Source organism: Salmo trutta, unplaced genomic scaffold (genome assembly GCF_901001165.1).
Source record: "Salmo trutta unplaced genomic scaffold, fSalTru1.1, whole genome shotgun sequence".
NCBI lineage: Eukaryota > Metazoa > Chordata > Actinopteri > Salmoniformes > Salmonidae > Salmo > Salmo trutta.
The window spans coordinates 1,515,502-1,538,910 of record NW_021823104.1 but is presented as its reverse complement, the minus strand read 5'-3'; the positions used below and the strand labels follow the sequence as shown (position 1 = coordinate 1,538,910).

Here is a 23,409-nt window from a genome sequence, read left to right as displayed (position 1 = left end):
TGTATTTGTGTGTGTGTGTGTGTGTGTGTGTGTGTGTGTGTGTGTGTGTGTGTGTGTGTGTGTGTGTGTGTGTGTGTGTATACACTGTATTTGTGTGTGTGTGTGTGTGTGTGTGTGTGTGTACACTGTATTTGTGTGTGTGTGTGTGTATATGTATATGTATACACTGTGTGTGTCTGTGTGTGTGTGTCTGTGTGTGTGTGTGTGTGTGTGCTTCACCTCTTGGCTTTCTTGACAGACTCTACGAAGACCGTCTTGTATTTGTGAATGTGGTGTCTCAACACGCTCTGTTTGTCCTTCCTCCCCTCCGATACCAGCTTCAGGTCCGCCTCCAGCTCGGCCCGCAGGTCGGGCTTCGACATCTCATAGCCCATGGAGTTATACCCTACAGACACACGTTCACATTGGAGTCATTTAGCAGACTCTCTGATCCAGAGACACTACAGTAGGGAGTCATTTAACAGACTCTCTGATCCAGAGACACTACAGTAGGGAGTCATTTAACAGACTCTCTGATCCAGAGCCACTACAGTAGGGAGTCATTTAACAGAGGTAGTCATAACACCAAGGGTTTATATTTCAGGTAGTCATAACACCTACCCTCCACCAGTCCCCCAGTACCTACCCTCCACCAGTCCCCCAGTACCTACCCTCCACCAGTCCCCCAGTACCTACCCTCCACCAGTCCCCCAGTACCTACCCTCCACCAGTCCCCCAGTACCTACCCTCCACCAGTCCCCCAGTACCTACCCTCCACCAGTCCCCCAGTACCTACCCTCCACCAGTCCCCCAGTACCTACCCTCCACCAGTCCCCCCCAGTACCTACCCTCCACCAGTCCCCCAGTACCTAACCTCCACCAGTCCCCCAGTACCTACCCTCCACCAGTCCCCCAGTACCTACCCTCCACCAGTCCCCCCAGTACCTACCCTCCACCAGTCTCCCAGTACCTACACTCCACCAGTCCCCCAGTACCTACCCTCCACCAGTCCCTTCCCCCCGTACCTACCCTCCACCAGTCCCCCCAGTACCTACCCTCCACCAGTCCCCCAGTACCTACCCTCCACCAGTCCCCCCAGTACCTACCCTCCACCAGTCCCCCCAGTACCTACCCTCCACCAGTCCCCCAGTACCTACCCTCCACCAGTCCCCCAGTACCTACCCTCCACCAGTCTCCCCAGTACCTACCCTCCACCAGTCCCCCAGTACCTACCCTCCACCAGTCCCCCCAGTACCTACCCTCCACCAGTCCCCCCAGTACCTACCCTCCACCAGTCCCTTCCCCCCAGTACCTACCCTCCACCAGTCCCCCCGTACCTACCCTCCACCAGTCCCCCCAGTACCTACCCTCCACCAGTCCCCCCAGCACCTACCCTCCACCAGTCCCCCCAGTACCTACCCTCCACCAGTCCCCCAGTACCTACCCTCCACCAGTCCCCCAGTACCTACCCTCTACCAGTCCCCCAGTACCTACCCTCCACCAGTCCCCCCACTACCTACCCTCCACCAGTCCCTTCCCCCCAGCACCTACCCTCCACCAGTCCCCCAGTACCTACCCTCCACCAGTCCCATCCCCCAGTACCTACCCTCCACCAGTCCCCCAGTACCTACCCTCCACCAGTCCCCCAGCACCTACCCTCCACCAGTCCCCCCAGTACCTACCCTCCACCAGTCCCCCAGTACCTACCCTCCACCAGTCCCCCAGTACCTACCCTCCACCAGTCCCCCAGTACCTACCCTCCACCAGTCCCCCAGTACCTACCCTCCACCAGTCCCCAGTACCTACCCTCCACCAGTCCCCCAGGACCTACCCTCCACCAGTCCCCCCGTACTTACCCTCAACCAGTCCCCCCAGTACCTACCCTCCACCAGTCCCTTCCCCCAGTACCTACCCTCCACCAGTCCCCCAGTACCTACCCTCCACCAGTCCCTTCCCCCTTACCTACCCTCCACCAGTCCCCCAGTACCTACCCTCCACCAGTCCCCCCCAGTACCTACCCTCCACCAGTCCCCCAGTACCTACCCTCCACCAGTCCCCCAGTACCTACCCTCCACCAGTCCCCCAGTACCTACCCTCCACCAGTCCCCCAGTACCTACCCTCCACCAGTCTCCCAGTACCTACCCTCCAACAGTCCCCCCAGTACCTACCCTCCACCATTCCCTTCCCTCCAGTACCTACCCTCCACCAGTCCCCCAGTACCTACCCTCCACCAGTCCCCCCAGTACCTACCCTCCACCAGTCCCTTCCCCCTTACCTACCCTCCACCAGTCCCCCAGTACCTACCCTCCACCAGTCCCCCAGTACCTACCCTCCACCAGTCCCCCCAGTACCTACCCTCCACCAGTCCCCCAGTACCTACCCTCCACCAGTCTCCCAGTACCTACCCTCCACCAGTCCCCCCAGTACCTACCCTCCACCAGTCCCTACCCTCCACCAGTCTCCCAGTACCTACCCTCCACCAGTCCCCCCAGTACCTACCCTCCACCAGTCCCTTCCCCCCAGTACCTACCCTCCACCAGTCCCCGCAGTACCTACCCTCCACCAGTCCCCCAGTACCTACCCTCCACCAGTCCCCGCAGTACCTACCCTCAACCAGTCCCCCCAGTACCTACCCTCCACCAGTCCCCCCAGTACCTACCCTCCACCAGTCCCCCAGTACCTACCCTCCACCAGTCCCCCCAGTACCTACCCTCCACCAGTCCCCCCAGTACCTACCCTCCACCAGTCTCCCAGCACCTACCCTCCACCAGTCCCCCCAGTACCTACCCTCCACCAGTCTCCCAGCACCTACCCTCCACCAGTCCCCCCGTACTTACCCTCAACCAGTCCCCCCAGTACCTACCCTCCACCAGTCCCCCCAGTACCTACCCTCCACCAGTCCCTTCCCCCCAGTACCTACCCTCCACCAGTCCCCCAGTACCTACCCTCCACCAGTCCCCCAGTACCTACCCTCCACCAGTCCCCCAGTACCAACCCTCCACCAGTCCCCCAGTACCAACCCTCCACCAGTCCCCCAGTACCTACCCTCCACCAGTCCCCCAGTACCTACCCTCCACCAGTCCCCCCAGTACCTACCCTCCACCAGTCCCTTCCCCCCAGTACCTACCCTCCACCAGTCCCCCAGCACCTACCCTCCACGAGTCCCATCCCCCAGTACCTACCCTCCACCAGTCCCCACTACCTACCCTCTACCAGTCCCCCAGTACCTACCCTCCACCAGTCCCCCCAGTACCTACCCTCCACCAGTCCCCAGTACCTACCCTCCACCAGTCCCCCAGTACCTACCCTCCACCAGTCCCCACTACCTACCCTCTACCAGTCCCCCAGTACCTACCCTCCACCAGTCCCCCAGTACCTACCCTCCACCAGTCCCCCCGTACTTACCCTCAACCAGTCCCCCCAGTACCTACCCTCCACCAGTCCCCCCAGTACCTACCCTCCACCAGTCCCCGCAGTACCTACCCTCCACCAGTCCCCCCAGTACCTACCCTCCACCAGTCCCCGCAGTACCTACCCTCCACCAGTCCCCGCAGTACCTACCCTCCACCAGTCCCCGCAGTACCTACCCTCCACCAGTCCCCCCAGTACCTACCCTCCACCAGTCCCCCAGTACCTACCCTCCCCCATTCCCTTCCCCCAGTACCTACCCTCCACCAGTCCCCCAGTACCTACCCTCCACCAGTCCCCCAGTATCTACCCTCCACCAGTCCCTTCCCCCAGTACATACCCTCCACCAGTCCCCCAGTACCTACCCTCCACCAGTCCCCCAGTACCTACCCTCCACCAGTCCCTTCCCCCAGTACTTACCCTCCACCAGTCCCTTCCCCCAGTACATACCCTCCACCAGTCCCCCAGTACCTACCCTCCACCAGTCCCCCAGTACCTACCCTCCACCAGTCCCTTCCCCCAGTACATACCCTCCACCAGTCCCCCAGTACCTACCCTCCACCAGTCCCCCAGTACCTACCCTCCACCAGTCCCTTCCCCCCAGTACCTACCCTCCACCAGTCCCCAGTACTTACCCTCCACCAGTCCCCCCAGTACCTACCCTCCACCAGTCCCCCCAGTACCAACCCTCCACCAGTCCCCCAGTACCTACCCTCCACCAGTCCCCCAGTACTTACCCTCCACCAGTCCCATCCCCAGCTCTCCTGGTAGAAACCTCTGATCAGCTGTTAGTCCCACGTACATACGGCTCTTTATGGTCTCAATGTGATCTGCGTGGGTAGCATCCGTACCTGTTAAAACACACTGCAGTTACCCACAACACACTGCAGTTACCCACAACACACTGCAGTTACCCAAAACACACTGCGTGGGTAGCATCCGTACCTGTTAAAACACACTGCAGTTACCCACAACACACTGCAGTTACCCACAACACACTGCGTGGGTAGCATCCGTACCTGTTAAAACACACTGCAGTTACCCATAAGTTACCTACTAACACACTGCAGTTAACCACAACACACTGCAGTTACCCACTACACACTGCAGTTACCCACAACACACTGCAGTTAACCCCTAACACACTGCAGTTACCCACTAACACACTGCAGTTACCCACAACACACTGCAGTTACCCACAACACACTGCAGTTACCCACAACACACTGCAGTTATCCACAACACACTGCAGTTACCCACAACACACTGCAGTTACCCACAACACACTGCAGTTATCCACAACACACTGCAGTTACCCACTAACACACTGCAGTTAACCCCTAACACACTGCAGTTACCCACTAACACACTGCAGTTAACCACTAACACACTGCAGTTAACCACTAACACACTGCAGTTACCCACTAACACACTGCAGTTAACCACTAACACACTGCAGTCACCCGCTAACACACTGCAGTTAACCCCTAACACACTGCAGTTACCCGCTAACACACTTCAGTTAACCCCTAACACACTGCAGTTACCCGCTAACACACTGCAGTTACCCACTAACACACTGCAGTTACCCGCAACACACTGCAGTTACCCACTAACACACTGCAGTTAACCACAACACACTGCAGTTAACCACAACACACTGCAGTTAACCACAACACACTGCAGTTAACCACTAACACACTGCAGTTACCCACTAACACACTGCAGTTAACCGCTAACACACTGCAGTTACCCACAACACACTGCAGTTAACCACTAACACACTGCAGTTACCCACTAACACACTGCAGTTACCCACTAACACACTGCAGTTACCCACTAACACACTGCAGTTACCCACAACACACTGCAGTTAACCACTAACACACTGCAGTTAACCACTAACACACTGCAGTCACCCACAACACACTGCAGTTACCCACAACACACTGCAGTTAACCACTAACACACTTCAGTTACCCACAACACACTGCAGTTAACCACTAACACACTGCAGTTACCCACAACACACTGCAGTTACCCACTAACACACTGCAGTTACCCACTAACACACTGCAGTTAACCACTAACACACTGCAGTTAACCACTAACACACTGCAGCTAACCACTAACACACTGCAGTTACCCACAACACACTGCAGTTACCCACAACACACTGCAGTTAACCGCTAACAGTTCCCCTGATAGTCAGCTTTGTGTATGTGTGTGTGTATACCGATGCCATGTTTCTCCATCAGTGATATGAGGTCTGACTCTGTGAGGAGTTGAGGAGGGGAGGTCTGGCCATCCAACATCTCTATGGCTGACGGCTGGAACTGGCTACCCTGTTCATACACTGGGATCACCTGCAACACACACACACACACACACACACACACACACACACACACACACACACACACACACACACACACACAATCAGATTAACAAACAAACATTATGTGGAGTCCCCCAGGGGTTCACAACGGGCCCCTCATATATTCAACATGATAAAGAGTCCCCCAGTGGACCCTCATATATTCAACATGATAAAGAGTCCCCCAGGGGTTCACAACGGGCCCCTCATATATTCAACATGATAAAGAGACCCCCAGTGGACCCTCATATATTCAAAATGATAAAGAGACCCCCAGGGGTTCACAACAGGACCCTCATATATTCAACATGATGTGGAGTCCCCCAGGGGTTCACAACGGGACCCTCATTTATTCAACATGATAAAGAGACCCCCAGTGGACCCTCATATATTCAACATGATAAAGAGACCCCCAGTGGACTCTCATATATTCAACATGATAAAGAGACCCCCAGTGGACCCTCATATATTCAAAATGATAAAGAGACCCCCAGGGGTTCACAACGGGGACCCTCATATATTCAACATGATAAAGAGACCCCCAGGGGTTCACAACGGGGACCCTCATATATTCAACATGATAAAGAGTCCCCCAGGGGACTCTTTATCCCTAGGAAGCTTTTTGCTACCTTCTCCTCCCTCCTGAATCCTCCTCCCCCTCCCCCCCCCCTCACTGCGGATGACTTCGTCAACCATTTTGAAAAGAAGGTTGACGACATCCGATCCTCGTTTGCTAAGTCAAGCGACACCGCTGGTCCTGCTCACACTGCCCTACCCTGTGCTTTGACCTCTTTCTCCCCTCTCTCTCCAGATGAAATCTCGCGTCTTGTGACGGCCGGCCGCCCAACAACCTGCCCACTTGACCCTATCCCCTCCTCTCTTCTCCAGACCATTTCCGGAGACCTTCTCCCCTACCTCACCTCGCTCATCAACTCATCCTTGACCGCTGGCTACGTCCCTTCCGTCTTCAAGAGAGCGAGAGTTGCACCCCTTCTGAAAAAACCTACACTCGATCCCTCCGCTGTCAACAACTACAGACCAGTATCCCTTCTTTCTTTTCTCTCCAAAACTCTTGAACGTGCCGTCCTTGGCCAGCTCTCCTGCTATCTCTCTCAGAACGACCTTCTTGATCCTAATCAGTCAGGTTTCAAGACTGGGCATTCAACTGAGACTGCTCTTCTCTGTGTCACGGAGGCTCTCCGCACTGCTAAAGCTAACTCTCTCTCCTCTGCTCTCATCCTTCTAGACCTATCTGCTGCCTTTGATACTGTGAACCATCAGATCCTCCTCTCCACCCTCTCCGAGCTGGGCATCTCCGGCGCGGCCCACGCTTGGATTGCGTCCTACCTGACAGGTCGCTCCTACCAGGTGGCGTGGCGAGAATCTGTCTCCGCACCACGTGCTCTCACCACTGGTGTCCCCCAGGGCTCTGTTCTAGGCCCTCTCCTATTCTCGCTATACACCAAGTCACTTGGCTCTGTCATATCCTCACACGGTATCTCCTATCATTGCTATGCAGACGACACACAATTAATCTTCTCCTTTCCCCCTTCTGACAACCAGGTGGCGAATCGCATCTCTGCATGTCTGGCAGACATATCAGTGTGGATGACGGATCACCACCTCAAGCTGAACCTCGGCAAGACGGAGCTGCTCTTCCTCCCGGGGAAGGACTGCCCGTTCCATGATCTCGCCATCACGGTTGACAACTCCCTTGGGTCCTCCTCCCAGAGTGCTAAGAACCTTGGCGTGATCCTGGACAACACCCTGTCGTTCTCCACTAACATCAAGGCGGTGACCCGATCCTGTAGGTTCATGCTCTACAACATTCGCAGAGTACGACCCTGCCTCACACAGGAAGCGGCGCAGGTCCTAATCCAGGCACTTGTCATCTCCCGTCTGGATTACTGCAACTCGCTGTTGGCTGGGCTCCCTGCCTGTGCCATTAAACCCTTACAACTCATCCAGAACGCCGCAGCCCGTCTGGTGTTCAACCTTCCCAAGTTCTCTCACGTCACCCCGCTCCTCCGCTCTCTCCACTGGCTTCCAGTTGAAGCTCGCATCCGCTACAAGACCATGGTGCTTGCCTACGGAGCTGTGAGGGGAACGGCACCTCCGTACCTTCAGGCTCTGATCAGGCCCTACACCCAAACAAGGGCACTGCGTTCATCCACCTCTGGCCTGCTCGCCTCCCTACCTCTGAGGAAGCACAGTTCCCGCTCAGCCCAGTCAAAACTGTTCGCTGCTCTGGCACCCCAATGGTGGAACAAGCTCCCTCACGATGCCAGGACAGCGGAGTCAATCACCACCTTCCGGAGACACCTGAAACCCCACCTCTTTAAGGAATACCTGGGATAGGATAAAGTAATCCTTCTAACCCCCCCCCCCCTTAAAAGATTTAGATGCACCATTGTAAAGTGGTTGTTCTACTGGATATTATAGGTGAATGCACCAATTTGTAAGTCGCTCTGGATAAGAGCGTCTGCTAAATGACTTAAATGTAAATGTAATGTAAATCACAACGAGACCCTCATATATTCAACATGATGTGGAGTCCCCCAGGGGTTCACAACGGGGACCCTCATATATTCAACATGATAAAGAGACCCCCAGGGGTTCACAACGGGACCCTCATATTATTCAACATGATAAAGAGTCCCCCAGGGGTTCACAACGGGACCCTCATATATTCAACATGATAAAGAGACCCCCAGTGGACCCTCATATATTCAACATGATAAAGAGTCCCCCAGGGGTTCACAACGGGACCCTCATATATTCAACATGATAAAGAGTCCCCCAGGGGTTCACAACGGGACCCTCATATTATTCAACATGATAAAGAGACCCCCAGTGGACCCTCATATATTCAACATGATAAAGAGACCCCCAGTGGACTCTCATATATTCAACATGATAAAGAGTCCCCCAGGGGTTCACAACGGGACCCTCATATATTCAACATGATAAAGAGTCCCCCAGTGGACCCTCATATATTCAACATGATAAAGAGTCCCCCAGGGGTTCACAACGGGACCCTCGTGGTAAATGGACCCCGCCCACCTTAGTGCTCCAGCGGTCGTAGGGGTACACGTCCAGGTAGTTCCTCCTGATGATCATGAGGCCGTTAGCGGAGAACCTCTCGTGAGCGATTTCCACCTCAACCACTGTTTCCTGCCCCACAGCATCAAGGGATACGCACGCCAGGAAGTGACGCACGATGAACTCATACACACGCTGCTCGTTGCCCTGGAGACAGAAAACACATTCCAGATCTAGCAACATTCCACCGTTTTACAGATCTAGCCAGGATAGTACACTCAGTAACACTAACCAATCTAGCCAGGATAGTACACTCAGTAACACTAACCACTGTTTTACAGATCTAGCCAGGATAGTACACTCAGTAACACTAACCGATCTAGCCAGGATAGTACACTCAGTAACACTAACAGATCTAGCCAGGATAGTACACTCATTAACACTAACCACTGTTTTACAGATCTAGCCAGGATAGTACACTCAGTAACACTAAACGATCGAACAAGGATTGTACACTCAGTAACACTAACCGATCTAGCCAGGATAGTCAACTAAGTAACACTAACCGATCTAGCCAGGATAGTACACTCAGTAACACTTACCACTGTTTAACAGATCTAGCCAGGATAGTCAACTCAGTAACACTAACCGATCTAGCCAGGATAGTCCACTCAGAAACACTTACCAATGTTTTACAGATCTAGCCAGGATAGTACACTCAGTAACGTTTTACAGATCTAGCCAGGATAGTACACTCAGTAACACGGACCACTGTTTAACCGATCTAGCCAGGATAGTCCACTCAGTAACACTAACCGATCTAGCCAGGATAGTCCACTCAGTAACACTAACCAATATAGCCAGGATAGTCCACTCAGAACACTGTTGGTGTACTTGGTGTATATACAGTTGAAGTCGGAAGTTTACATACACTTAGGTTGGGAGTCATTAAAACTTGTTTTTCAGCCACTCCACAAATTTCTTGTTAACAAACTATAGTTTTGGCAAGTCGGTTAGGACACCTACTTTGTGCATGACACAAGTCATTTTTTTCCAACAATTGTTTACAGACAGATTATTTCACTTGTATCACAATTCCAGTGGGTCAGAAGTTTACATACACTAAGTTGGACTTCAAACTCAGTGCCACTTTGCTTGACATCATGGGAAAATCAAAAGAAAATCAGCCAAGACCACAGAAGAAAAAAATTGCAGACCTCCACAAGTCTGGTTCATACTAGGGAGCAATTTCCAAACGCCTGAAGGTACCACGTTCATCTGTACAAACAAATGTCCCATTTGCTTCTGCTACGCCCCCTGGTGTTCATCCGGTGTCTTCGTGACCTGCAATTACTCCCCCTGTACTCCCTCTCCCTCTCCCTCTCCCTCTCCCTCTCCCTCTCCCTCTCCCTCTCCGTGTGATTGTGTTATTGGAGACAGGTGTGCTGGAGTCAGAGCAGATCCTTACCAGCTGCAACTCGTTCCATAATCAAGACCTGTACAAATACTCAGTCCTGCCACTTCCGCTCTGCCAGATCGTAATCTCTGCTCAGTCAGTCATTATCCTAGCCTTTTGTTAGTTCTCAAGAACCTGTTGCTCGGCTGTGCTTGTTTCTCTGCCTTGCACCATTTTTGTCCTCTCTTTGCAGTTACCGCTCTGTCTCTGGCTCCTGTACCACATCTCACCACCCAACTACCTTGCTCTGGATTTTACTCACCACCCACTACCTTGGATTCCCCTCAGGACCTGTTTACCCTGTTTTACCCAGCCAACATCACTCTGCACTCCATATTTCTCAGTATACAATAAGCAATTTGGTTCATTCATCCCTGCTTCCTCTTCTGAGTCCGCTCTTGGGTTTCCCCCCGTTTCGCTCCGCGTAACAATAAACACCATGGGACCGCGCAGCCGTCATACCGCTCAGGAAGGAGACGCGTTCTGTCTCCTAGATATGAACGTACTTTGGTGCGAAAAGTGCAAATCAATCTCAGAACAACAGCAAAGGACCTTGTGAAGATGCTGGAGGAAACGGGTACAAAAGTATCTATATCCACAGTAAAACAAGTCCTATAGCAACATAACCTGAAAGGCCGCTCAGCAAGGAAGAAGCCACTGCTCCAAAACCGCCATAAAAAAGCCAGACTACGGTTTGCAACTGCACATGGGGACAAAGATCGTACTTTTTGGAGAAATGATGTGGATTTATTGAAGCAACATCTCAAGACATCAGTCAGGAAGTTAAAGCTTGGTCGCAAATTCGTCTTCCAAATGGACAATGACCCCAAACATACTTCCAAAGTTGTGGCAAAATGGCTTAAGGACAATAAAGTCAAGGTATTGGAGTGGCCATCACAAATCTCTGACCTCAATCCTATAGAAAATGTGTGGGCAGAACTGAAAAAGTGTGTGCGAGCAAGGAGGCCTACAAACCTGACTCAGTTACACCAGCTCTGTCAGGAGGAACGGGCCAAAATTCACCCAACTTATTGTGGGAAGCTTGTGGAAGGCTACCCGAAACTTTTGACCCAAGTTGAACAATTAAAGGCAATGCTACCAAATACTAATTGAGTGTATGTAAACTTCTGACCCACTGGGAATGTGATGAAAGAAATAAAAGCTGAAATAAATCATTTTCTCTACTATTATTCTGACATTTCACATTCTTAAAGTAAAGTGGTGATCCTAACTGACCTAAGACAGGGAATTTTTACTAGGATTAAATGTCAGGAATTGTGAAAAACTGAGTTTAAATGTATTTGGCTAAGGTGTATGTAAACTTCCAACATCAACTGTGTGTGTATATATATACCTGTAGTGTGTTGGTGTACTTGATGGGGTGTATAGGGGGATGGGCCTGATCTGTCTTGGTGCCCTGTCGTGGGTTGGGACCCCCTGGCTGCTCCATCACCCCCCTAGCGAAGGCTCCCCAGGCGGGGCTGTGTGTCTGATGCTCCACCAGGGGGCCCAGGGCCAGGTCCTTAGGAAACAGGTTGGTCTCTGTACGCGGATAACTGATTAACCTACACACACACACACAGAGAAAAATATTACCATACACTATCTCTACAACTGATGAACATACAGTATATACACAGGCATCCTGGGACGCCCAGGATTCACTCTCCTAGTTCCCAAAAACATGGGGAACTAGTTAACAGAAAGATGATTAAAAGCCTGGGGAACTAGTTAACAGAAACATGATTAAAAGCCTGGGGAACTTGTTAACAGAAAGATGATTAAAAGCCTGGGGAACTAGTTACCAGAAAGATGATTAAAAGCCTGGGGAACTTGTTAACAGAAAGATGATTAAAAGCCTGGGGAACTAGTTAACAGAAAGATGATTAAAAGCCTGGGGAACTTGTTAACAGAAGGATGATTAAAAGCCTGGGGAACTAGTTAACAGAAGGATGATTAAAAGATACATAAGCTACTGCCACTTTTTTGTATCCTACCGTTTTGACCAACTGGAAGTAGCTTACCAGAGTACCAGCGCTGAACGCCAGCTATCCCATTCAAATGCACTATACGACACTAACGTCCTCCACTAACGTCCCACCACTAACGTCCTCCGCTAACGTCCCCCACTAACGTCCTCCACTAACGTAACGTCCTCCACTAACGTCCCCCGCTAACGTCCCCCGCTAACGTCCCCCACTAACGTCCCCCACTAACGTCCTCCGCTAACGTCCCCCGCTAACGTCCCCCACTAACGTCCCCCGCTAACGTCCCCCGCTAACGTCCCCCGCTAACGTCCTCCACTAACGTCCCCCAGACCTCCGACACTAACGTCCCCCACTAACGTCCCCCGCTAACGTCCCCCGCTAACGTCCTCCGCTAACGTCCCCCGCTAATGTCCCCCAGACCTCCGACACTAACGTCCCCCACTAACGTCCCCCGCTAACGTCCTCCGCTAACGTCCTCCGCTAACGTCCCCCGCTAACGTCCCCCGCTAACGTCCCCCAGACCTGCTTCACTAACGTCCTCCAGACTTCAATTGTGTAGTGAGTAGGGCTTACGCTCAAGGGTTTAGGGAGTAGTGTTTTTGGAGTAGGGTCTAGGGAGTAGGGTCTAGGGAGTAGGGTTTAGGGAGTAGGGTCTAGGGAGTAGGGTCTAGGGAGTAGTGTCTAGGGTTTAGTGAGTAGGGTCAAGGGTTTAGGGTCTAGGGCTTAGGGAGTAAGGTCTAGGGAGTAGGGTCTATGGTTTAGGGAGTAGGGTTTAGGGTCTAAGGTTTAGGGAGTAGGGACTAAGATTTAGGGACTAGGGTTTAGGGTCTAGGGTTTAGGGAGTAGGGACTACGATTTAGGGACTAGGGTTTAGGGTCTAGGGTTTAGGGAGTAGGGACTAAGATTTAGGGACTAGGGTTTAGGGTCTAGGGTTTAGGGAGTAGGGTTTAGGGAGTAGGGACTAGGGTCTAGGGTTTAGGGACTAGGGAGTAGGGTTTAGGGACTAGGGTCTAGGGTTTAGGGTTTAGGGAGTAGGGGCTAGGGACTAGGGTTTAGGGAGTAGGGTTTAAGGTTTAGGGTTTAGGGTTTAGGGTTTAGGGACTAGGGAAAACCCTCACCCCTGTGTGTATAGTTTCTCAGCGATCTTCATGGTCTCTTTGGCGCCGATTCTCAACTTCCTGGAAACCAGCTTCTCCATTTCCTATTGGACCAGACAACAACAAAGGCAGACCATTGGTCAATACACAGGAAGTGAGTGTGTGTCAGTGTGTTTATATATATTTACATATATATGGCGTATGTCCTCACCACTGTGTCCAGGGGCAGCGGCCTCCACTTGCTTTTGGGTTTACTGGTTACCGAGGTGACGGTTGCTATGGGATCCTAGGAATTCAGGTTATTACATCATCATCATCATCACTGGAGCAGTTAGATTAGTATTTAATAGAGTCAGTAACATAATTCAAAAATCACCACCAAAATCTGTCAGTTTAAGCTGAGAAATGGGCTGCAAGTTCTGAGGGAGCGTGTAACTGGCATGCTGACTGTAGAAATGTCCACCAGAGCTGCTTTAAAATGTTAATTTCTCTACTATAAGCCGCCTCTAAACGTCTGAAACTAGTAACAACCTCCCCCTCCTACCTCCATACAGACCCCCCCTCCTACCTCCATACAGACAGACCCCCCTCCTACCTCCATACAGACCCCCCCTCCTACCTCCATACAGACCCCCCCTCCTACCTCCATATAGACCCCCCTCCTACCTCCATAGAGACCCCCCCCACCTCCATACAGACCCCCCCTTCTACCTCCATACAGACCCCCCCCTACCTCCATAAAGACCCCCCCTACCTCCATTAAGACAGACCCCCCCTCCTACCTCCATCAAGACAGACCCCCCCTCCTACCTCCATACAGAGAGACCCCCCCTCCTACCTCCATACAGAGAGACCCCCCTCCTACCTCCATACAGACAGACCCCCCTCCTACCTCCATACAGACCCCCCTCCTACCTCCATACAGACCCCCCCCACCTCCATAAAGACAGACCCCCCTTCCTACCTCCAAACAGACCCCCCCTCCTACCTCCATAAAGACAGACCCCCTCCTACCTCCATACAGACACCCCCTCTTACCTCCATACAGACCCCCCTCCTACCTCCATACAGACCCCCCCCTCCTACCTCCATACAGACAGACCCCCCTCCTACCTCCATACAGACCCCCCCCCACCTCCATAAAGACAGACCCCCCTACTACCTCCATACAGACCCCCCCCACCTCCATAAAGACAGACCCCCCCTCCTACCTCCATACAGACCCCCCTCCTACCTTCATAAAGACAGACCCCCACTCCTACCTCCATAAAGACAGACCCCCCCTCCTACCTCCATAAAGACAGACCTCCCCTCCTACCTCCATAAAGACAGACCCCCCTTCCTACCTCCATACAGACCCCCCCTCCTACCTCCATAAAGACAGACACCCCTTCCTACCTTCATACAGACCCCCCTCCTACCTCCATACAGACCCCCCTCCTACCTCCATACAGATCTGGTAGAGCACTAGACAGACAGACAGACCCCCCCTCCTACCTCCATACAGATCTGGTAGACCACTAGACAGACTGACCCCCCTCCTACCTCCATACAGATCTGGTAGAGCACTAGACAGACAGACAGACCCCCCTCCTACCTCCATACAGATCTGGTAGACCACTAGACAGACTGACCCCCCTCCTACCTCCATACAGATCTGGTAGAGCACTAGACAGACAGACAGACCCCCCTCCTACCTCCATACAGATCTGGTAGACCACTAGACAGACTGACAGACAGACAGACCCCCCTCCTACCTCCATACAGATCTGGTAGACCACTAGACAGACAGACAGATCCCCCTCCTACCTCCATACAGATCTGGTAGACCACTAGACAGACAGACAGACTCCCCTCCTACCTCCATACAGATCTGGTAGAGCACTAGACAGACAGACCCCCCTCCTACCTCCATACAGATCTGGTAGACCACTAGACAGACAGACCCCCCTCCTACCTCCATACAGATCTGGCAGACCACTAGACAGACAGACAGACCCCCCTCCTACCTCCATACAGATCTGGTAGACCACTAGACAGACTGACAGACAGACAGACCCCCCTCCTACCTCCATACAGATCTGGTAGACCACTAGACAGACAGACCCCCCTCCTACCTCCATACAGATCTGGTAGACCACTAGACAGACAGACAGACCCCCCTCCTACCTCCATACAGATCTGGTAGACCACTAGACAGACTGACAGACCCTCCTCCTACCTCCATACAGATCTGGTAGACCACTAGACAGACAGACAGACCCCCCTCCTACCTCCATACAGATCTGGTAGACCACTAGAAAGACAGACCCCCCTCCTACCTCCATACAGATCTGGTAGACCACTAGACAGACTGACAGACAGACAGACCCCCCTCCTACATCCATACAGATCTGGTAGACCACTAGACAGACAGACGGACCCCCCTCCTACCTCCATACAGATCTGGTAGACCACTAGACAGACAGACCCTCCTCCTACCTCCATACAGATCTGGTAGACCACTAGACAGACAGACCCCCCTCCTACCTCCATACAGATCTGGTAGACCACTAGACAGACAGACAGACCCTCCTCCTACCTCCATACAGATCTGGTAGACCACTAGACAGACAGACAGACCCCCTCCTACCTCCATACAGATCTGGTAGACCACTAGACAGACAGACCCCCCTCCTACCTCCATACAGATCTGGTAGAGCACTAGACAGACAGACCCCCCTCCTACCTCCATACAGATCTGGTAGACCACTAGACAGACAGACCCCCCTCCTACCTCCATACAGATCTGGTAGAGCACTAGACAGACAGACCCCCCTCCTACCTCCATACAGATCTGGTAGACCACTAGACAGACAGACAGACCCCCCTCCTACCTCTACACAGATCTGGTAGACCACTAGACAGACTGACAGACAGACAGACCCCCCTCCTACCTCCATACAGACAGACCCCCTCCTACCTCCATAAAGATCTGGTAGACCACGAGACAGGCAGACCCCCCTCCTACCTCCATACAGATCTGGTAGACCACTAGACAGACGGACAGACCCCCCTCATACCTCCATACAGACAGACCCCCCTCCTACCTCCATACATATCTGGTAGACCACTAGACAGACAGACCCCCCTCCTACCTCCATACAGATCTGGTAGACCACTAGACAGACAGACCCCCCTCCTACCTCCATACAGATCTGGTAGAGCACTAGACAGACAGACAGACCCCCTCCTACCTCCATACAGATCTGGTAGACCACTAGACAGACAGACCCCCCTCCTACCTCCATACAGATCTGGTAGACCACTAGACAGACATACTTCCCTCCTACCTCCATACAGATCTGGTAGAGCACTAGACAGACAGACCCCCTCCTACCTCCATACAGATCTGGTAGAGCACTAGACAGACAGACCCCCCTCCTACCTCCATACAGATCTGGTAGACCACTAGACAGACAGACAGACCCCCCTCCTACCTCCATACAGATCTGGTAGAGCACTAGACAGACAGACAGACCCCCCTCCTACCTCCATACAGATCTGGTAGAGCACTAGACAGACAGACAGACCCCCCTCCTACCTCCATACAGATCTGGTAGACCACTAGACAGACAGACAGACCCCCCTCCTACCTCCATACAGATCTGGTAGACCACTAGACAGACAGACCCCCCTCCTACCTCCATACAGATCTGGTAGATCACTAGACAGACAGACAGACCCCCCCCCTACCCTCCATACAGATCTGGTAGACCACTAGACAGACAGACCCCCCTCCTACCTCCATACAGATCTGGTAGAGCACTAGACAGACAGACCCCCCACCTACCTCCATACAGATCTGGTAGAGCACTAGACAGACAGACCACCCTCCTACCTCCATAAAGATCTGGTAGACCACTAGACAGACAGACAGACCCCCCTCCTACCTCCATACAGATCTGGTAGACCACTAGACAGACATACCCCCCTCCTACCTCCATACAGATCTGGTAGACCACTAGACAGACAGACCCCCCTCCTACCTCCATACAGATCTGGTAGACCACTAGACAGACAGACCCCCCCTCCTACCTCCATACAGATCTGGTAGACCACTAGACAGACAGACCCCCCTCCTACCTCCATACAGATATGGTAGACCACTAGACAGACAGACAGACCCCCCTCCTACCTCCATACAGATCTGGTAGACCACTAGACAGACAGACAGACCCCCCCTCCTACCTCCATACAGATCTGGTAGACCACTAGACAGAGAGACAGACCCCCCTCCTACCTCCATACAGATCTGGTAGACCACTAGACAGACAGACAGACAGACCCTCCTACCTCCATACAGATCTGGTAGACCACTAGACAGACAGACAGACCCCTCCTCCTACCTCCATACAGATCTGGTAGACCACTAGACAGACAGACAGACCCCCCTCCTACCTCCATACAGATCTGGTAGAGCACTAGACAGACAGACAGACCACTAGACAGACAGACCCCCCTCCTACCTCCATACAGATCTGGTAGAGCACTAGACAGACAGACAGACCCCCTTCCTACCTCCATACAGATCTGGTAGACCACTAGACAGACAGACCCCCCTCCTACCTCCATACAGATCTGGTAGACCACTAGACAGACAGACCCCCCTCCTACCTCCATACAGATCTGGTAGACCACTAGACAGACAGACCCCCCTCCTACCTCCATACAGATCTGGTAGACCACTAGACAGACAGACCCCCCTCCTACCTCCATACAGATCTGGTAGACCACTAGACAGACAGACCCCCTCCTACCTCCATACAGATCTGGTAGACCACTAGACAGACAGACCCCCCTCCTACCTCCATACAGATCTGGTAGACCACTAGACAGACAGACCCCCCTCCTACCTCCATACAGATCTGGTAGACCACTAGACAGACAGACAGACTCCCCTCCTACCTCCATACAGATCTGGTAGACCACTAGACAGACAGACAGACCCCCCCTCCTACCTCCATACAGATCTGGTAGAGCACTAGACAGACAGACCCCCCCTCCTACCTCCATACAGATCTGGTAGACCACTAGACAGACAGACATACCCCCTCCTACCTCCATACAGATCTGGTAGAGCACTAGACAGACAGACCCCCCTCCTACCTCCATACAGATCTGGTAGACCACTAGACAGACAGACCCCCCCTCCTACCTCCCTACAGATCTGGTAGAGCACTAGACAGACAGACCCCCCTCCTACCTCCATACAGATCTGGTAGAGCACTAGACAGACAGACAGACCCCCCTCCTACCTCCATACAGATCTGGTAGAGCACTAGACAGACAGACAGACCCCCCTCCTACCTCCATACAGATCTGGTAGAGCACTAGACAGACAGACCCCCCTCCTACCTCCATACAGATATGGTAGAGCACTAGACAGACCGACCCCCCTCCTACCTCCATACAGATCTGGTAGACCACTAGACAGACAGACCCCTCTCCTACCTCCATACAGATCTGGTAGAGCACTAGACAGACAGACAGACCCCCCTCCTACCTCCATACAGATCTGGTAGACCACTAGACAGACAGACCCCCTCCTACCTCCATACAGATCTGGTAGAGCACTAGACAGACAGACCCCCCTCCTACCTCCATACAGATCTGGTAGAGCACTAGACAGACAGACCCCCCTCCTACCTCCATACAGATCTGGTAGACCACTAGACAGACAGACCCCCCTCCTACCTCCATACAGATCTGGTAGACCACTAGACAGACAGACAGACTCCCCTCCTACCTCCATACAGATCTGGTAGACCACTAGACAGACAGACAGACCCCCCTCCTACCTCCATACAGATCTGGTAGAGCACTAGACAGACAGACAGACCACTAGACAGACAGACCCCCCTCCTACCTCCATACAGATCTGGTAGAGCATTAGACAGACAGACCCCCCTCCTACCTCCATACAGATCTGGTAGACCACTAGACAGACAGACATACCCCCCTCCTACCTCCATACAGATCTGGTAGAGCACTAGACAGACAGACAGACCCCCCTCCTACCTCCATACAGATCTGGTAGACCACTAGACAGACAGACCCCCCTCCTACCTCCCTACAGATCTGGTAGAGCACTAGACAGACAGACCCCCCCTCCTACCTCCATACAGATCTGGTAGAGCACTAGACAGACAGACAGACCCCCCTCCTACCTCCATACAGATCTGGTAGAGCACTAGACAGACAGACAGACCCCCCTCCTACCTCCATACAGATCTGGTAGAGCACTAGACAGACAGACCCCCCTCCTACCTCCATACAGATCTGGTAGACCACTAGACAGACAGACCCCCCTCCTACCTCCATACAGATCTGGTAGAGCACTAGACAGACAGACAGACCCCCCTCCTACCTCCATACAGATCTGGTAGACCACTAGACAGACAGACCCCCCTCCTACCTCCATACAGATCTGGTAGAGCACTAGACAGACAGACCCCCCTCCTACCTCCATACAGATCTGGTAGAGCACTAGACAGACAGACCCCCCTCCTACCTCCATACAGATCTGGTAGACCACTAGACAGACAGACCCCCCTCCTACCTCCATACAGATCTGGTAGACCACTAGACAGACAGACCCCCCTCCTACCTCCATACAGATCTGGTAGAGCACTAGACAGACAGACCCCCCTCCTACCTCCATACAGATCTGGTAGAGCACTAGACAGACAGACCCCTCTCCTACCTCCATACAGATCTGGTAGAGCACTAGACAGACAGACAGACCCCCCTCCTACCTCCATACAGATCTGGTAGACCACTAGACAGACAGACCCCCTCCTACCTCCATACAGATCTGGTAGAGCACTAGACAGACAGACCCCCCTCCTACCTCCATACAGATCTGGTAGAGCACTAGACAGACAGACCCCCCTCCTACCTCCATACAGATCTGGTAGACCACTAGACAGACAGACCCCCCCTCCTACCTCCATACAGATCTGGTAGACCACTAGACAGACAGACAGACTCCCCTCCTACCTCCATACAGATCTGGTAGACCACTAGACAGACAGACAGACCCCCCTCCTACCTCCATACAGATCTGGTAGAGCACTAGACAGACAGACAGACCACTAGACAGACAGACCCCCCTCCTACCTCCATACAGATCTGGTAGAGCATTAGACAGACAGACCCCCCTCCTACCTCCATACAGATCTGGTAGACCACTAGACAGACAGACATACCCCCCCTCCTACCTCCATACAGATCTGGTAGAGCACTAGACAGACAGACAGACCCCCCTCCTACCTCCATACAGATCTGGTAGACCACTAGACAGACAGACCCCCCTCCTACCTCCCTACAGATCTGGTAGAGCACTAGACAGACAGACCCCCCTCCTACCTCCATACAGATCTGGTAGAGCACTAGACAGACAGACAGACCCCCCTCCTACCTCCATACAGATCTGGTAGAGCACTAGACAGACAGACAGACCCCCCTCCTACCTCCATACAGATCTGGTAGAGCACTAGACAGACAGACCCCCCTCCTACCTCCATACAGATCTGGTAGACCACTAGACAGACAGACCCCCCTCCTACCTCCATACAGATCTGGTAGAGCACTAGACAGACAGACAGACCCCCCTCCTACCTCCATACAGATCTGGTAGACCACTAGACAGACAGACCCCCCTCCTACCTCCATACAGATCTGGTAGAGCACTAGACAGACAGACCCCCCTCCTACCTCCATACAGATCTGGTAGAGCACTAGACAGACAGACAGACCCCCCTCCTACCTCCATACAGATCTGGTAGACCACTAGACAGACAGACCCCCCTCCTACCTCCATACAGATCTGGTAGACCACTAGACAGACAGACCCCCCTCCTACCTCCATACAGATCTGGTAGAGCACTAGACAGACAGACCCCCCTCCTACCTCCATACAGATCTGGTAGAGCACTAGACAGACAGACCCCCCTCCTACCTCCATACAGATCTGGTAGAGCACTAGACAGACAGACCCCCCTCCTACCTCCATACAGATCTGGTAGAGCACTAGACAGACAGACCCCCCTCCTACCTCCATACAGATCTGGTAGACCACTAGACAGACCCCCCTCCTACCTCCATACAGATCTGGTAGAGCACTAGACAGACAGACCCCCCTCCTACCTCCATACAGATCTGGTAGAGCACTAGACAGACAGACCCCCCTCCTACCTCCATACAGATCTGGTAGAGCACTAGACAGACAGACCCCCCCTCCTACCTCCATACAGATCTGGTAGACCACTAGACAGACAGACCCCCCTCCTACCTCCATACAGATCTGGTAGACCACTAGACAGACAGACCCCCCTCCTACCTCCATACAGATGTGGTAGACCACTAGACAGACAGACCCCCTCCTACCTCCATACAGATCTGGTAGAGCACTAGACAGACAGACAGACCCCCCTCCTTCCTCCATACAGATCTGGTAGACCACTAGACAGACATACCCCCCTCCTACCTCCATACAGATCTGGTAGAGCACTAGACAGACAGACCCCCCTCCTACCTCCATACAGATCTGGTAGAGCACTAGACAGACAGACCCCCCTCCTACCTCCATACAGATCTGGTAGAGCACTAGACAGACAGACATACCCCCCTCCTACCTCCATACAGATCTGGTAGAGCACTAGACAGACATACCCCCCTCCTACCTCCATACAGATCTGGTAGAGCACTAGACAGACAGACCCCCCTCCTACCTCCATACAGATCTGGTAGACCACTAGACAGACAGACCCCCCTCCTACCTCCATACAGATCTGGTAGAGCACTAGACAGACAGACCCCCCTCCTACCTCCATACAGATCTGGTAGACCACTAGACAGACAGACCCCCTCCTACCTCCATACAGATCTGGTAGAGCACTAGACAGACAGACCCCCCTCCTACCTCCATACAGATCTGGTAGACCACTAGACAGACAGACCCCCCTCCTACCTCCATACAGATCTGGTAGACCACTAGACAGACAGACAGACTCCCCTCCTACCTCCATACAGATCTGGTAGACCACTAGACAGACAGACAGACTCCCCTCCTACCTCCATACAGATCTGGTAGACCACTAGACAAACAGACAGACCCCCCTCCTACCTCCATACAGATCTGGTAGAGCACTAGACAGACAGACAGACCACTAGACAGACAGACCCCCCTCCTACCTCCATACAGATCTGGTAGAGCACTAGACAGACAGACCCCCCTCCTACCTCCATACAGATCTGGTAGACCACTAGACAGACAGACATACCCCCCTCCTACCTCCATACAGATCTGGTAGAGCACTAGACAGACAGACAGACCCCCCTCCTACCTCCATATAGATCTGGTAGACCACTAGACAGACAGACCCCCCTCCTACCTCCCTACAGATCTGGTAGAGCAGTAGACAGACAGACCCCCCTCCTACCTCCATACAGATCTGGTAGAGCACTAGACAGACAGACCCCCCTCCTACCTCCATACAGATCTGGTAGAGCACTAGACAGACAGACAGACCCCCCTCCTACCTCCATACAGATCTGGTAGAGCACTAGACAGACAGACAGACCCCCCTCCTACCTCCATACAGATCTGGTAGACCACTAGACAGACAGACCCCCCCTCCTACCTCCATACAGATCTGGTAGACCACTAGACAGACAGACCCCCCTCCTACCTCCATACAGATCTGGTAGAGCACTAGACAGACAGACCCCCCTCCTACCTCCATACAGATCTGGTAGAGCACTAGACAGACAGACCCCCCTCCTACCTCCATACAGATCTGGTAGAGCACTAGACAGACAGACCCCCCTCCTACCTCCATACAGATCTGGTAGAGCACTAGACAGACAGACCCCCCTCCTACCTCCATACAGATCTGGTAGACCACTAGACAGACCCCCCTCCTACCTCCATACAGATCTGGTAGAGCACTAGACAGACAGACCCCCCTCCTACCTCCATACAGATCTGGTAGAGCACTAGACAGACAGACCCCCCT

General features: G+C 53.0%; 2 protein-coding genes across 2 annotated transcripts in view; one reads left to right on the top strand and one right to left on the bottom strand.

Moving 5' to 3' along the window:
* Nucleotides 1-23,409, top strand: part of LOC115188874 (regulator of G-protein signaling 11-like) — a 448,181-nt gene that overhangs the window by 169,735 nt on the left and 255,037 nt on the right.
* The window catches only part of LOC115188865 (DNA topoisomerase 3-alpha), a 42,513-nt gene that overhangs the window by 8,189 nt on the left and 10,915 nt on the right, over nt 1-23,409 (bottom strand). Inside the window, exons 9-15 of the mRNA XM_029747691.1 lie at nt 13,560-13,634; nt 13,370-13,452; nt 11,618-11,828; nt 8,829-9,014; nt 5,625-5,754; nt 4,126-4,239; nt 220-385 (exon numbers count right to left, since the gene is read on the bottom strand). Coding sequence (XP_029603551.1) covers nt 220-385; nt 4,126-4,239; nt 5,625-5,754; nt 8,829-9,014; nt 11,618-11,828; nt 13,370-13,452; nt 13,560-13,634 — 965 coding nt within the window. The remainder of the gene's footprint in view (nt 1-219; nt 386-4,125; nt 4,240-5,624; nt 5,755-8,828; nt 9,015-11,617; nt 11,829-13,369; nt 13,453-13,559; nt 13,635-23,409) is intronic.